General features: G+C 37.2%; 1 protein-coding gene across 1 annotated transcript in view; it reads right to left on the reverse strand.

The window, feature by feature from the left end:
- Positions 1 to 15,879: 15,879 nt before the first annotated feature.
- TACR3 (tachykinin receptor 3) overlaps positions 15,880 to 17,321 on the reverse strand; it is a 69,375-nt gene continuing 67,933 nt past the window's right edge. The window contains exon 5 of the mRNA XM_053666432.1: positions 15,880 to 16,227. Coding sequence (XP_053522407.1) covers positions 15,915 to 16,227 — 313 coding nt within the window. The 3' untranslated portion in view covers positions 15,880 to 15,914. The remainder of the gene's footprint in view (positions 16,228 to 17,321) is intronic.

Genomic DNA, 17,321 nt, shown 5'->3' on the forward strand with positions numbered 1-17,321 from the left:
CTTTTTTATTAAATTTATTGGGGTGACATTAGTTTATAAGATTATATAGGTCTCAAGTGTACATTTCTGTAATACATGCTCTGTATATTGCATTGTGCGCCCACCACTCAAAGTCAAGTCATCTTCTATCACCACAAATTTGACCCCCTTTACCCTTTAGTACCTCCCCTTCCTTCTGGTAATCACCATACTGTTGTTTGTGCCTCTGAGTTTCAGTTTTAAGAGTTACCATGAGACCCAGCAACTCCCTTTGGGGTATCTACCTGAAAAATTTGAAAACATTTATTGCAAAGATGCATGCACACCTATATTCATTGTAGCATTCTTCACAGTAGCCAAGACTTGGAAACAGCCAAAGTGTCCTTCAACAGATGATTGGATAGCTTTTTGGTTAATAAAGTTATATAGGTTACAAGAGTACAAATCTATAATACATCATCTGTATATTCTGTGTTCGCCACCCAAAATCAAGCCTCCTTCCATCACTATTTATTCCCCTTTTACCCTCTTCTACCTTCCTCACCCCCCTTCCCTCTGGTAATCACCATACTGTTGTCTATTGACATGACTTTTTAAGAAATCATAGTCCTGATAACTGTCTGCTCCTAATCTTGGGCAAACGTCCATACCTAATGCCCATATAAGACAGACATCACACCGATACTTCTTAATGCCAAGTCCTTTGCTGGGTTCTTTCCCTAGTACCCACCATTTCTGAGTCAGTTCATCTCACTTAAAACCTTCATACTACTCCTCACTGGTTCTGGGTCCCCACTGGACCCACACCAGGTTGTTTCACTTAGCTTCTCCTTGTCTAGTTCTCAGTGGCTCTGGGATACTCAGAACTGGTTGCTATTATGGCTACATTTATTTTTAAGAGAGAGGGAAGAGGAGGGAGAAAGAGAGGAAGAGAAACATCACTGTGAGAGAGAAACACTGATTGGTTGCCTCTCGTATGCACCCAGACCAGGGACAATCCCACAACCTAGACAAGTGCCCTGACTGGAAATTGAACCCATGACCATTTGCTTTGCAGGATGTCGCTCAACCAAATCACGCTGGTCAGGGCATGACTGCATATGCTGAAATCACTTCATTTAACCAAGCATCCTGCGAAATGTCTTTGCTCATTATACTTGCATATTTAAGTCTTAATGTTGCTCTACTAAATAAAGGGTCATACACTTTCTGGGTCTGCTTTTTAGGAACATAAAGTTGAAGGTTTGCATGTTTTGCTTTTCTTAGCCTGGTGCATAAACACATGCTCAGGAGTTAAATTCATTAAAATGCACTTGTCCTCTCAGACCACCTAGGATGCCTGTATGGATCCATTATTAGGATATTTGGAGGTTGGAAGAAGAAGGAATCCAACAATTGAGAGTTCTGATACAGATGAAAGTTCTGATTTAGAACATAGAACAATATTCTGATGCCTTTTCATTGGTAAACTAAAATCGTTTTTAAAACCTTTTTTAGTCCACTTTAGAACAAACTGTGAGCATCTTGTTATATACTGAAAAATAAAAATGTTATTAGTAGTGAAATATAAAATTAATTAAAAGGGGTCTTTACCTTTTCCTGAAATTGCAGACAAGGCAGAGTTCAAATTCCTTAGGAGATTAGGCCATTCATCATTGCTGGTTTGCTTGTCAAGACACAGAAATTTCTGTCTAATTTATACAGTGCTTCTATAAATATGGCATTATATCTAGACAGCAATTATGTTAATTTCTCCTAATTATTATATCATCTGCCTAACAGTAGCCAAACATTTTCACCTCTAAAAAGCTTCAGTTATTGTTTTTCATGTTTGCAAAGCATGGTAATAATAACCTTCAAAAAATGAAAATATTTCCTGTGAATTCAGGTAAGATAGATTCTTTTCCTCAAAATAAAGCACTTTAAAATTTGTATTACTTACACAGTACATGCTTGTTATGAAAAATAAAGTTAATACATACACACAAAAAGAAAATTGTAAACTGTGTTTCTACCAACCAAAGATATCGCCATAACATTAGATATATTTTCTTTACTCAAAGCACCTGAGACAGACATCGGCCTTTCTTCCTGATCACCCAGCCCACATTTGGAGAATTTCCACCCATGAGGCAGATCCTGCCTCCTATTTCAGAAGTACAAAATCCAGTACTTGTTTTCAGCTGGCCTTGGAGCTACGGGCAAGCATGCAGCTTAGACTGCACCATTCTGATGCAGCCGACTTAAGCTGTGCTTTAGACTGAAATCTAGTGAAGCAAAGCAGCAGATGTGCTGGAGAACCTCTTCCGATTTCCAGAGGTTGTAGCAGTAGCAGTTCTAGCAGCAGCATGAGGTGCCCAGTTCTGGTGATAAAGGGTGTGCAAGTAACAGTGACTGTGCCCTGCAATTCTGGTGGCACTGTGACTGTTCTCATGGCTCTGTGATGTTACTGTGTATATTGTCAGTGACTCTGTAGCCCCAGGTCTGTTTGTTCTTCCACCTTTCAAGGAGAGTTAGTCTGTTACCTAAAAGGTTATGTAAAGGTCCTTTTTACTAAAATTACCTGATTAGTTTCTACAGCTTGCAACTAAAAATGCTAAATCAGTGGATTTAAAAAAAATTATGTGATTGGAATCATATTTCAACATGCTTTTAAATCTGGGGTAAATTCTACCTGTGGGCTAGGATTTTCTGAAGGAAATTCTTATGTTTCATGTCAAGATCCTTTGTGTTCCTGGACCCGATTTCAACAACTGTATGTTTGGGTGACAACTGTATGTCTAGAGCGAGTGGGGAGCTTCACACACAACTGATTCAACTCAAATCTGACATCATCTACCCAGAGATAGCATCAGATTTGATAGGTAAAGGACTAGTCTTAAAAGACTGACATTCTATTGCCACTCACAATTCAGACACCAGCTAAAAGGCCAGTATGTCACCTGTGCTTCTGACCCAGCAACAGCTATATGTTGGAGACTGTGACCACTCACCCCCTTTATCGGAATGCCAACGGCAAGTCCAGGTTGTTGCCCATACTCTCAACTGATTGGCTGTAAAGCAGAGGTTTCCATGACTTCCTCTTTGAGTTCAATCAATTTGATAGAGTTGCTCACAATGCTCAGAGAAACAATGAACTTACCAGATCACTGGTTTTTATGAAAGGATATAACCGAGGAACAGCCAGATAGAAGAGATACAAAGGGCAAGGTGTGGGGAGGGGCATGGAGCTTCCATGCCCTCTGCAGCTATTCCAGCCTCTCGGCACCTCCATTTGTTCACCAACCCAAAAGCTCCAAATCCAATCTGTTTGGCTTTTATGGAGGCTTCATTAAATAGTCATAACTGCCTAAACCATTGGTCATTGGTAGCTGATTCCACATCCAGCGCCTCTCCTCTCCACTCAGGTCAGGGGTTGAGACTGATAGTTCCAACCTTCTAATCACATAGTTGGTGACTAGTCCCTATCTTCAGATGGGGTCCAAAAGCCACATCATTAACATAACAAAAGACACTGAGGATTGTAGGAGCTCTGTGCCAGAAATGGTAACAAAGATCAAATATTTGTATATGTGTGTGTATATATATATATATATATACATATATATATACACAAACACACAATTATATATATATATATATATATATATATATATATATAATTGAATTTACTAGGGTGACATGGATTCACAAAAGCATACAGGTTTCCAGCATACAACTCAGTAAAACATCATCTGTACACTGAATCCTGAGCCATTGCCCCAAGCACACTCTCATTCCATCCCTATTTCTCCACCTTTGCCCATAACCACAATATTACACAGGGTTATGTTAGTAGTAAAGGCAAATATTATAAAGAATTCATTTGCATTTGTAGAAGGGAAACCAAATTCTTCCACCATTTAAAAATTCCTTACTGAGGTCTTTTCCCCAATTGTTTTACTTGCTGACTTAATGCTTATTTTCTAAAGTTTCTTTCAGTATTATAGGTTATTGATATTCCCATTACATTTTTGCTCCATACAATTCCTAATTTTTGATTTTTAGTTCTATTGATGTATAACTTACACCTGTTTAAATTGACAATTTGATGGTTTTCAGTATATTTACAGAATCGTGTAGCCAGCACAATAATCTAATTCTCATCATTCTGGAAAGAAACCTTGTACCCATTAGCAGTGACTGCCTATTCCCACTCCCTCACCCCTTCAGCACTAGGCAACCAGGCAGCAGCAAATATATTTTCTTTCTCTAAAGACTTACCTGTGCTGTTCATTTTCATATACTTGCATCATAATGTGTGGTGCTTTGTGACTGGCTTCTTTCACTTAGCAGAATGATTTTGGTGTTTATCCATGTTTGTAGCACACATTAGTACTTCCTTTCATTCTATAGATTGCCAAACAATATTTCATTTTACTGAAATATCATGATTTGTTTACTCATTTATCAATCAATAGACATTTGGGTTGGGTTGTTTCCACTTTTTTGCTATTATAAACAATGCTGCTATGAATATCTGTGGATGGGTTTTGTGTGGGCATGTGTTTTTAATTCTCTTGGATATATACCTACAAGTAGAATGGCTGGGTCCCATGATAACTCTATGTCCAGCATTTTGAGGAATCGCCAAAGTGTTTTCTACAGCAGCTGTACCATTTTATAATCAATTCAATTTACTTACATTCAGTTCATTAAATTCCATCCTAGTGGATGTTAAGTAGTATCTCATCATGGTTTGATTTACATTTCCTGAATGACTAATGATGTTGAACACTATCTCATATGTTTATTAGACATTTTAATACCTTTTTTTGGATCAATGTATTTTCAAACCCTCTGATCATTTTTAAACTGGTTTGGTTTTTTTGTTAAGTTGTAGGATTGTTCATATATGCTTCATATTAAACTCTTTTCAGACATGGTTTGCAAATATTTTCTCCCATTTTGTAGGTTTTCTTTTCATTTTCTTTATAATGTCCTTTGATGTACAATAGTTTTTAATTCTGTTGAGGTCCACTTCATCCATTCTATGCTTTGTTGCTCAGGTTTTTGGTGTCTTATCTAAGAAACTATTCTTAATTCCAGTGTCATAAAATTTAGTTCTATGTCTTCTTCTAAGAGTTTTGTACTTTTAATGCTTATGTATAGGTTATTGATGCATTTTGAGTTAATTTTTGTATATAGTGTGAAGTAAACATTCAACTTTCGTTAGCTCAGTGTTAATTCCCCCACTTTCACTTCTGATTTCAGTTATTTGCTCTAATATTTATTATATTTTCTTTTTTTAATATTATTTTCTCTTTTTTAAATTTTTATTTAGTTATTTTTCAAGTACATTTTTTGTCTATTTCTCCCATCCCAGCCCCCCCCGCCCTGTCTCCCCCCTCCCTCCCATTCCCCTCCCCCGGTCCTCATCCCTGTGTCTTTCATACTTGTTCCTCAAAATCCCTCCCCATTTTTCCCCTTAAATTCCCTTCTCTCTCCCCTCTGGTTGCTGCCCACTTGTTCTCTACTTCAGTGTCTTTGTTTTTATTCTGTTTGCTTGTTTGTTTTATTGTTTAGCTTTCTGTCAAAGGTGAGATCATATGGTATTTGTTCTTCAATGCCTGGCCTATTTCACTCAGCATAATGCTTTCCAGTTCCATCCATGTTGTTGCAAAGGGTAGTAGCTCCTTCTTTCTCTCTGCTGCATAGAATTCCATTGTGTATATGTACCACAATTTTTTGATCCATTCATTTACTGATGGGCACCTAGGTTGCTTCCAACTCTTGGCTATTGTAAATTGTGCTGCTATGAACATTGTGGTGCATAGGTTCTTTGAAATTGATGTTTTAGGATTCTTGGGATATAATCCTAGCAGTGGAATTGCTGGGTCAAAAGGCAGGTCGATTTTTATTTTTCTGAGAAAATTCCATACTGTTTTCCATAATGGTTGTACCGGTCTGCAATCCCACCAACAGTGAACTAAGGACCCCTTTTCCCCACAACCTCTCCAACATTTGTTGTTTGTTGCTTTGTTCATGATAGCCATCCTGACTGGTGTAAAGTGGTATCTCATTGAGGTTTTAATTTGCATCTCTCTGATAGCTAGGGATAGTGAGCATCTCTTCATGTGTCTCTGGATATTCTGTATGTCCTCTTTGGAGAAGTGTCTGTTCAAGTCCTTTTCCCATTTTTTAATAGGGTTAAATGTCTTCCTAGAGTGGAGTCGTGTAAGTTCTTTGTATATTTTGGAGATTAAACCTTTGTCTGAGGTATCACTGGCAAATATGTTTTCCCATACAGTCGGTTCTCTTTAATTTAATACTGTTTTCTTTGGCCATGCAGAAGCTTTTTATTTTGATGAGATCCCATTTGTTTATTCTTTCCTTTATATTCCTTGCTCTAGGGGACATATCAGTAAAAATGTTGCTGCGTGGAATATCTGAAATTTTCTTGCCAATGTTCTCCTCTAGGACTTTAATGGTGTCACGGCTTATATTTAAGTCTGTTATCCACCTTGAATTTATTTTGGTGTATGGTGTAAGTTGGTGCTCAAGTTTCATTTTTTTGCACATAGCTGTCCAGTTCTCCCAACACCGTTTGCTGAAGAGGCTATCTTTACTCCATTTTGTGTTACTGCCCCCTTTGTCAAATATTAATTGACTGTAGAGAGTTGGGTTGATTTCTGGGCTCTCTGTTCTGTTTCATTGGTCTATGTGCCTGTTTTTATGCCAGTACCAGGCTGTTTTGATTACAGTGGCTTTGTAATACAGTTTGATATTAGGTATTGTGATCCCTCCTACTTTGTTCTTCTTTCTCAAAAGAGCAGCTGCTATTCGGGCTCGTTTATGATTCCATATAAATTTTTGAAGTGTTTGTTCTATGTCTGTGAAATATACCATTGGTACTTTAATGGGTATTGCATTGAATCTGTATATTGCTTTGGGTAGTATGGACATTTTGATGATGTTAATTCTTCCAATCTATGAACAAGGTATATGTTTCCATTTGTTTGTGTCTTCCCTGATTTCTTTCTTCAGTGCTGTGTAGTTTTCTGCATACAGGTCTTTTACTTCCTTGGTTAGGTTTATTCCCAGATATTTTATTTTTCTTTTTGTTATATCGAATGGGATTTTTTCCTTGATTTCTGCTTCTGCTGATTCATTGTTCGTATACAAAAATGCCTTTGATTTCTGGATATTGACTTTGTATCCTGCTGTTTTGCCAAACTCATTAATTAGTTTGAGCAGTTTTGGGGTAGAGGCTATAGGATTTTCCATGTACACTATCATGTCATCTGCAAACAGTGACAGTTTTGTTTCCTCCTTTCCTATTTGGATGCCTTTTATTTCCTTTTCCTGCCTGATCGCTGTGGCCAAAACTTCTAATACTATATTAAATAGAAGTGGTGAAAGTGGACATCCTTGTCTTGTTCCTGATCTTAGTGGAACAAGACAAGGATGTCCACTTTAATATTTATTATTTTTTCCACTTAGTAATTTTGGGTTTAGTTTGCTCTTCTTTTCCTAGTTCCTCAGTAAATTGGGGTAATTAATTTAAAATGTTTTTTTTTTATTTTTAATATAGCCATTGACTGGTATATACTTCCCTCTGAGCACTGCCTTGCCTGCATCCTATAGTTTTGGAAGGCATTTTTCTTTTATTCATCTCAATTATTTTCTAATCTCCTTGTGATTTCTTCTTTGATCTTTTGATTATTTAACTTCCACACATTTGTAGATTTTTCAGTTTTTCTTCCGTTATTGATTTCTAGTTCCATTTTGTATAATTTCAATTTCTTTTAATTTGGAGACTTATTTTCTGTTATAATATATAACCTACTCTGGAAAATATGTACTCTGTTATTAATGTGTGGAGGATTTCATATATGTATGATGTTTCTTTGGTTTATAGTGTTATTCAGGTTTGCTATTTCTTTCTCAATTATCTCTCTAGATATTCTGACCATTATTGAAAATGGGGCATTGAAGTTTCCAATTATCATTGCAGAATTGTTTGTTTTTCTCTTCACTTTCTGTCATATTCTGTTCTTTAACTCATGTACTTTGTGGCTCAGCTTTTAGGGCTTATAAGTTTATAATTGGTATATCTTCTTGATGAATTGAGCTCTTATCAGTAAACAAAGTCCATTTTTGTCTCTTGTAATAGTTTTTTACTTAAAATCTATTTTGGTTACCATATGTATAAAGTATATTTTTCTTGTTGGGTTATTTCTCACTGTATTAGGATTATTCTCTATTTTTGGCTTTTAATATTTTCACTCTGAGGAGTCTAGATGTGGATTTCCTTCTGTTTATATTACTTAGACTTCACTTATTTGTAATTAATTTGTTTTTCAGTAAATTTGGGAAGTTTTAAGTCATTTTTTAAAATATTTTATTTATTTATTTTTCGAGAGAGGGGAAGGGAAGGAGAAAGAGTGGGAGAGAAACATCAATGTGTGGTTGCCTCTTGTGAGTCCCCTGCTGGGAACTGGCCTGCAACCCAGGCATGTGCCCTGACTGGGAATCGAACCTTGATACTCTGGTTCACAGGCCGGCACTCAATCCACTGAGCTACACCAGCCAGGGCATAAGTCATTTTTAAAAAGTATTTTTGTGCTTATTTTTCTCTCTTCCCTCCCAGTGGTATTCTCATGTTTATGTTGGTGTGCTTCATGGTATCTGATTTTTTTCTGAAGGCTAATTCTTAATAGTTTTTGTCTCTGTGTGCTTTAGGTTTAAATTTAATTTAAATTTGCATTTTGTAAGGTTTTGAGTGTCGATATTAATAGAAATACCACTACCCTTCTTTTCCAGTCCTTGTAGTAATTAAAAATGGATACATACAACTGCAATTTAATTTCCCAAAGTCTTGCTTTTGTAGAACTTTCATCCTGAATAACTAAAGGAGACAGTTTAACTAATCATGATGACACAGCATGCTATTGATTATTAATGCCTAATTTTCTGTCGATTAGGAGTTCAGACGGTCTTCAAGACCAAAGGCGTAATTAAACTAAACCAGAATCCCCTGTGACCACTCCTAGTATTAAGTACTGTTAGAGTCAGAGTTCTAGTTAGAAACAGATAAATTATGTTAGGTATTGCAAGCAGAGATTTTGGTTCTATTAATGTAAGAAGTCTGAAAGAGCAAAAAAAATCACATTGAGATAACCCAAAGATTCATATTTGCAGAAAACAGTCATTAGATGGAGTTATGGGATAAAAAAATGAAGGGAAAATTTTGTTAGACTGAGAATTCAGATGAGGTACCGCGCTGGGCTGGTGCTCACATCTCTGTGAAGGCGTCGTAGGCTTTCGGGGGTGGAAATGTGGCATTGTTGGTAATGATTGCCAAAAGGGCACAGGACATTTATTACTATTATCTTGGAGGATGCATGGAAAGCTAGTGCTGGGGTTGTGGAAAGAAGCTAGTTGTACGTGTCGATGGTTTGCTGCTTTTGGATGTTCATGAACCAGAATTTCTCTCTTTCTGTATCTGAATTCCCTCTAATGGGACCTAACACAAAGTCAGGCAACAAATACCATATGATCTCACCTGTAAGTGGAACCTAATCAACAAAACCAATCAAATATAACCAAAGACACTGAAATTAAGAACAAATTGACGGCAACCAGAGGGGAGGTGGGAAGGGATAAAGGGGGGAAAGGGGGAGGAGTTGTCAGGAACATGTATGAAGGACACATGAACAAAGACAAAGGGGGGTAGGTTCAAGGGTGGGAAGTGGGGATGGCTGTGCTGGAGGGGAGTGGTGAGGGGAAAATGGAGACAACTATACCAGAACGACAATTTAAAAAATGTGAAAAAATAAACCCAGGCAACAAGGAATTCTGGAGAGTATATTTCATGAAGTCCCAGACCTGGTATCATGGACAAGAGTAGCTTATAAGGGGGCTTGGTGGTGATACAGTTGGAAATATCTGCTATACTGTCACATTGAAAAATAATCAATATATGAAGAGATTCAATCTCTACTATACCTTATGTAAAACTCATTTATTCATTCATTAAGTAGTTTAATTATTTAATAATCCCATTCTTTAATATAGTTTATATATCAACTCAGGGGAGTTAGCAATAAATATAATGAATGAGTTAACTATATGGTATTCCAGAAATTGAGAAATTCTATGGGAAAAGAAAGAGCAGAATGGATTAGGAGGAATAGTTAGGGGCGGGGGTGAGGATTAGCGATACGGAATAAAGTTATCAGCATTAGGCTCATTTGGCAAACATCCGAAGAAAATGGAGTCTATTGTGAAACTATTTTGGTGGACAACAAAAGGAACAGATAGTACCCGAGTCCTGAGGCTGTAGTGTGCCAAGAAGAAAGGCCATGTTGATGGCTCCCTGGATCCCAGTGAGCATGGGAACCAATAGCAGAAACAGTTAAGAAGGACCACATCGTGAAGCTGTAAGAGGGTCTGGAGCAGATGAGTGAGATGATGTGATGCTGTTTTAAAAGAATCACTCTGGTTGCTTTATTGAGAATTGACTTTAGGGAGGGCTTGGGGTGAAGGCTATTGCAACGATCCAGGCAGGAGATGATGGTACCTAGGACTAGGATTGCAGCACCAGATAAAGTGTGAATCAGCAGAACATTGCATATCTTTCCAGAGCCTACACAATCTCCTATGTATTGGATGTTTGGTGGGCTGGTAAAGATATCCTGCTTCTTTCTCTCTTTCCACTTTTATGATGAGTTGGTGTGGCAGGGTAGGGACTGTTTGCCTTGTCTCTGAGTGGGGTTACAGGATTGCATTAAGATAGATGTTCCTGGCCCTGGCCGGGCAGCTCAATTGGTTGGAGTGTTGTCTGGATGCATCAAGGTTGTGGGTCCGATCCCCAGTCAGGACACATACAAGAATCAACCAGTGGAATGCATGGATAGCAGGAACAACAAATTAATGTCTCTTTCTCTCTCACTTTCTTTCCCTTCACTTCTCTCTCTCTAAAATCAATTAAAAAATTTTTAAAAAAGATGTCCTTTCTGGAAGTGGATAGACAGCGTGGATCACTGCTGCCACCTAAATGGATTGTCCATGTGCATTCTTCCTCAGAGCTCAGGGAGAAGGCCCTGGGACAGCAGCCAGTGATGCTGTGGAGAGAACTGGAAAAGGAAAAAAAAACCCCACTTTGCTGCTCTCATGTGTTATTTCCTTATTTTTAACCTAAAATGGGTGTATCTTTCTGAGGAAGTATGCTTAGTTTCACATGTCCAAAGCCACTCCTATGAACTGGCTATTTCTAATGCTTCACCTGTACAGCTCTTTTAGGTCAGGGCCCAGGGCCAGAGGGCCAATTCCCAGGATACTGACACACAATCCATGAGCTCTCATGGGGCCTCTGAAAACAGCCCAGAGTTCAGTGATCACACGCTGTAATGCTGCACGTGCCCCTCAAAGCGCTCTGGGCGGGGGCAGAATGGAAGGGTTTCTCTAATGTTCTCCCCCTGCACACAGTGATACTGATGATGCTTTTAGACATCTTTTTAATGTTTGGTTCTGCCCCATTTATGCATTAGAGCACTCATTCCTTACATCAGCACTCTGAAGAAATTATTATTTTCTCTTTTTTACTGGTAAGTTGAAAGAGGCTCGGAGCAGAGTCCCTTGCCCCAGGACTCCCAGCTGGAGGGCGCTGGAGCTCTGATGTGAACTCGAGTCTGGGGGTGGACGTGGCCCCTACGCCACAGCTCTGAAGTGCTGTGCTCCATGACTCCAGGTGCGCAGGGTCTGCATTCCAATTCACCCGCTACTGCTCTCCGCACAAAACATTTCCCTACATTTTGATAGCTTTGCTCCACATAGATGCTTTTTTCACATCAAAGTAATTTAAAAAAATTAGACATTTTTATAAGAAAAAATAAGGAAGAAAGCACAATCATTTCGAGGGACGGTTGAGTGAGTGCATCTAAACACGATAGACTCTCCATGACATGTTTTTTCTAGTCAGTAGGAAAATACTAGAAATCCTTTTACTTTTAATATTATTTTAATGCTTTTATTAAAGAAAAAAAGAAAGGAAATCTGTCACATGTATCACATAAACAAAGCGTTTGAATGTATTAAACCTGTTCAGAATTACCACAACTTGAAACCATTTTATTCACTAGCTATGAACTTTATATACATTTATCTCTTATATACAAAGAACTTTTGCCAAGCTATTTTACAACACATAATTCCTGACATTGTATAGATTTACTGGGTGTTATCCTACATTCCTGTGTGGCCCTAAGAGAAATGATCACAACCTTATTATTCTACATAGCCAGTGTCATGCTTGATTTCCCTAACTTTTGGCTCATTACCAACAATGAGTTGGGAGCTCAAATTGTTACTGTTAAAAGTGTGAGTAATTGTTGTAACTCTCTTGCCTTTGTAGTTGATGGAAGAACATCAGACACTAATCAGAAGTTCGGATGAAATCTTGAATTAAGAAAAATCAAATTCAAATTATGAGCTGGCCAGCATTGCTTTTTCGTATTTATTTTGTGCGTCTGAGGTATGGTACTAAGCTTCTTAGCATTCTCCTGTGTGCTTTGCAAGGGTCAAGTTCACTTTGAAGTTGGGAGAGTCTCTGTTTCTAAGAGATTGGCAGGATCTGGCGAACAATGTGAACGTGGCTGCTGGTTCAGAAACATCACTGTCGTGGTGAAGTTGAGGGATGAATGATGAAGCACCACAGTGAGTTAGCTAACAACCAGGTGATGTTGGGTAGGATTTTATAATACTTTATGTTGGCTCTAATTTTTTCCCATGTGGGTAATTTTGAAAACACTCTGTCCAGATACAAAATACTGAAAATAACAGTGTTTACTATTTATTCATTTTTTTCTTTCAAAGAGAAAATATTTAAAACAATGCAAGGCTTTTTTATTCTTTCAGATTTCTCTCAAAATTGTGTATATTTTTCTTCTACTGATCTAAATATAAAAAGTCCTGGAAGATTTTAACTATCTGTTCAGTACTTCTAGCCAGTGTTTGCCTGTGAACAATAAAAAAGATGCACAGTGAACATTAACATCAGAGGGTAGGATGAATTTTGAATGAACATTTTTTCCAAACCTTGACAAACATGAAAACTCTGGCATAACTTTACTTAAACTGAGAGCTACTGAAGCTGAGTTTTTGTGTATAGTGTTCTATAATTCTTGGTGACAAAATTTGTATAAAAGAGGTAAAATCTTATCTCTTTCATATTGTATTCATTTATTTTATTGTTATTATTTTTCAAATATTGAACTTCAACTCTGTTTTATTAGTCTTAGTTTAAAAGTCCTGAGTGTTGAGTGAGTGATTCTGCTTTCCCTCAAACATATTAAAAAGGTCCTGTCTGGCTTCAGGTATTTCTGTCATGTAAGAAAGATGATAATACTTAGTAATTAAAACAACAAATCTACTTTAAAAGAAAAATAAAGAAAAGCAAACAAAACAGCTGGTTGAAGTAAATTTTTTCTCAGATGTCTTAGCAAATTATACTGAAATTATACGAAATTTCCTTATCCTGTGTGAAGACCGAGAATTGCTTTTCGGACATATTTTGGTGGCAGCTGGCTGCACTGAATGTGAGGACCAAACTACAGCTGAATATGGTCCCATATATCGAGAAGATTCATTAATGTCATTTGTGAATTTGAGAAGATAATGTTTATTCTAAAATTTTAGGCTTTTTATTGACACTTTCACATTGTATGACAAGCATTTACATTTTCTGAGTGAACATTTAAAAACTATATTCAACAATTAGATACCAAATAATAATACATTTGTTTAGCTAAAGCATGCACACATACATCATAGAGTTTACTGAGCTATTATGACAACTCTGTAATGACTATTTACTATTTCAGCATTCAGTATGTGCTCATTGATGTAATCAGAAAAAAATTCAGCTTGAACACATATGGTGGGGTTCTAGACTTTTAACACTGTAACAATTAGGTATTTCTGGCTTTGGGTCCAAAATAAAGAGGAGGATCAGAAACTTTGATGTCTTGGCAGCAAGAGATCATGATTTGCTCTTGAATAATTGCTTTTATCTTATTCTTCAAAAAACAGTCAGTTCTATATCGGTGGAGGAATAACAATCCTGTAAAATGTTACAGGTAATTAGTTCAGCTGGATAATTTTCAAAATCCAACTGAATATTTTAAAGAAGTGTATACTATATATCTGCATTCTCAGAAAGTTTCTGCTTTTCTGAGCAGTATCTCTAACTCAAAGAAAGATTATTCATACGCACTGATGTCTGGAAGATAAATTCTATACTTAATGGCATACCTCATTTTGTTATGGCTCCCAGAAGTGTGTCAGTTTATTTTGAAACAAATGTTTCTTTGGGGCCATTAGCTCATTTTGGGGGAAGGGTCAGGTGAGGGCTTCTGAAATATCTAACCAAACAAGAAGAAAGTTCTCTGTGTGGGCAGGTGTGTATTAGTTACCACATATCCAAAATACTGTCTGGCTTTTTATTGTAATACAGTCATACCTCAGTACTCACTCAATACTTCAGAACTCATCAAACCCTGTACCCGTCCCACTTTAATGAGAAAAAATGTTTTGGTACTTGGGGTCTGTTCAGGACTCCTGGCACTTGCTAGAAGTTGAGTCACTACACCGCCCCTCAGGAGAAGATGCTTCATCTCCTTGAACATTTGTTCAATACCTGCCTGTTTTGGCATTCATCATAAATTCCGGAATGAATTAACAACAAGTGCTGAGGTATCGCTGTCCTTGATTTACCTTCCTACATCTTGCCTGATTTACTTCTATGTATATTATGACATCTAGGCAGTACCGGCAGTACCTAGACTTTTTGTTCCTAAGGACTTGATTTTAAATATATTTTCTGATGTTTTTCCCTAGTCCTTACTCTTTTCTTCAATTGAAAGAGAGGACAAGAAAAGGTCTGTATACAGTTTTTAGGTTGATGTCCACCTTCAACTTTTCCCGTGGGTTATGGAGGAGACACATCTCCCTTTGGAGATGGTGGATGTTCCTGTTTGCCAGCATAACTATACAGTTGTATTTTTAATTCTTGCCTAAGAATTAGTAGTCAGTTTCAGAGACAAATGGGATTTTTCTCTTCTTCATTAGAGGGCATGTTTAGTGTTTTTAAAATCTACCTATTTAGAAAAATTAGAAAATATTTATGAAAAATAAAAGAAATTCATAAGAATTGCTTTGTCTTTTTAGGGTCCAACTTTGACTATGTTTTGGTGTGACACTTTATGTAATGGTCAAAGAGCCACTTCTCATAAAAAAAATAAAGAGAACCACATGTAGCAGCTTAATAATTTGACTAGATTTTCTTTTCAGTTACATTTCAAGGAGACAACTTTTAAATACTAAAATTTTAAATTAAAAATTTTAAATGATTCCCCAAAGTCAGTTCTCTTGAGCAAAAATTTTCATTAATTTTTACTCTTTGAGATTATTTTTCCATCATTCTAGTGGGAAAATTAGTGATTTAGTTTTTTTGTTTATAGCTGCAGATGAAATTGTTTCATTTTTTTATAGATTTTGTTTTTATTCACAACACTGTATTTTAAAGCTTCTTTAATATTTTGAAAAATCATATGTTACTTTAGTTTTACCAATATATATTGCAATTTTTAAAAGAGAAAACAAAACACTTTATAAGTATTTTTCAGATATATTTTTAAGTTTGTTACATATGATAATTTAGAATTTTCAAGGAATACATTTAAAGCGCATTTTAGTTTTGAGGGAGGCAGATACCCTAAGTGTCTTTATCATGTTTCTATGCTACCTTTATCCAGTGCAGCGTAGTTGCCTAAAAAATTGCCATCCTTTTTCTGGAGAGTGTGCAGGACAGGACAGATGCGTGGTGAGGAGAACAGAGGCCCAGGCTGGCTCCACAGAGGCCTCACACTGCACTCCCACTTCGGGAAACGGACTCAGGAATACTCGTCCATGGAGGTATAGGGTGAGCTGATGAAACTTGAAGTGGTGGAGGCAGACTTGGAATTCCGGGGGGAGCAGCTGTGGAAGCTTGGGTCTCTTGACTTCGCTCTCTTTTTCCCACCGGGTTGGGCATGGTCGGAGTCACTGGGGTCGAACACCACTGTCACGGACTCCATTCTGGTCACAGTGTATAGGCTGCTTTGCCGCGTTGGGTGAAACCGGGTGGTCTTGAGCTCCAGCTCATCATAGCTAGAAAGTTTGATGAAAGGACACCAGCGAAACGCTCTCTTGAAGCCAGCTCGAAATCTGAGAAGTAGGCCACAGGAAGAAAGAGTTGTGTTTTCAAGAGGAAATTTCTTTCAACCGCCACAGAAAGCCCTACTTAAGGATTTTCACCCAACTTAGTTTCTGAACCGGACTTTCTAGTCAAAAGCTTAGAATTGATGCCATAGTATTTGTACTAGTCTTTAAAGTTTCCTTGTTTGCTTTCAATCTTAATTTCCCATCAGTGAAAAGGTCATCAAAGAGTAAAAACATAGTATCAGGTAGTCAATATGACAAAGGAACAGTGTACATTTGTTCAATAATTTTATACATTTGCATAAGCATAATTGAATTAGTCTTTCCAGGTAAGGCACTTAAAAATTACACATCTCAAAACAGTTTTTTTCCAGGCATAATTACAAATTTATAAATTAAAATTTTACTTAATATTAAAATTAATTGCTAAACCTAATGTTTTAAAAAAATTTTATAAGCATTTATTTGAGCCAAACTGATGATATATGTCAGGAAGCAAGATCACAAATGCTCCCTAATCTTGATGATTTTTATTTAATCATATAAGAAAGTAGAAAATCCTTGGTTTTGTAGTCCATTAAATGAAGTTGATTAAAAACAAAAATACTGCTTGTGGAGGTGGCTTGAACTGATATATGGATTATGCAATTAATAATTAAAAAAGTATGCCCTGGCTGATGTAGCTCAGTGGATTGAGCGCGGGCCTGCGAACCAGACAATCGCGGTTCCATTCCCAGTCAGGGCACATGCCTGGGTTGCAGGCCGTTCCCTGCAGGCCAGTTCCCAGCAGGGGACACACAAAAGGCAACCATACATTGATGTTTCTCTCCCTCTCTCCTTCCCTTCCCTTCTAAAGATAAATAAATAAAATCTTTAAAAAATAAATAAATAAAATAAACATTAAAAAAAAGTAAGAATTAGGTACTTAATAAGTTTAAGGCACAGTGCAGTTAGAGGCCCAACTGGAAAGAAAGCTCACGCAGTTACATGAAGTTTCTACTTGTGCTCAGAGTAGCTCGAAACACATTCAGGAAACTAGCAACCCCGTGAAATCAACCCTACCCATCCCTGTGCTGACCTTACAACTCAGGTGGTTTTTA

The sequence above is a fragment of the Artibeus jamaicensis genome, unplaced genomic scaffold (assembly GCF_021234435.1).
Source record: "Artibeus jamaicensis isolate MK-2021 breed Jamaican fruit bat unplaced genomic scaffold, CSHL_Jam_final contig_452, whole genome shotgun sequence".
In the NCBI taxonomy this organism is placed as follows: domain Eukaryota; kingdom Metazoa; phylum Chordata; class Mammalia; order Chiroptera; family Phyllostomidae; genus Artibeus; species Artibeus jamaicensis.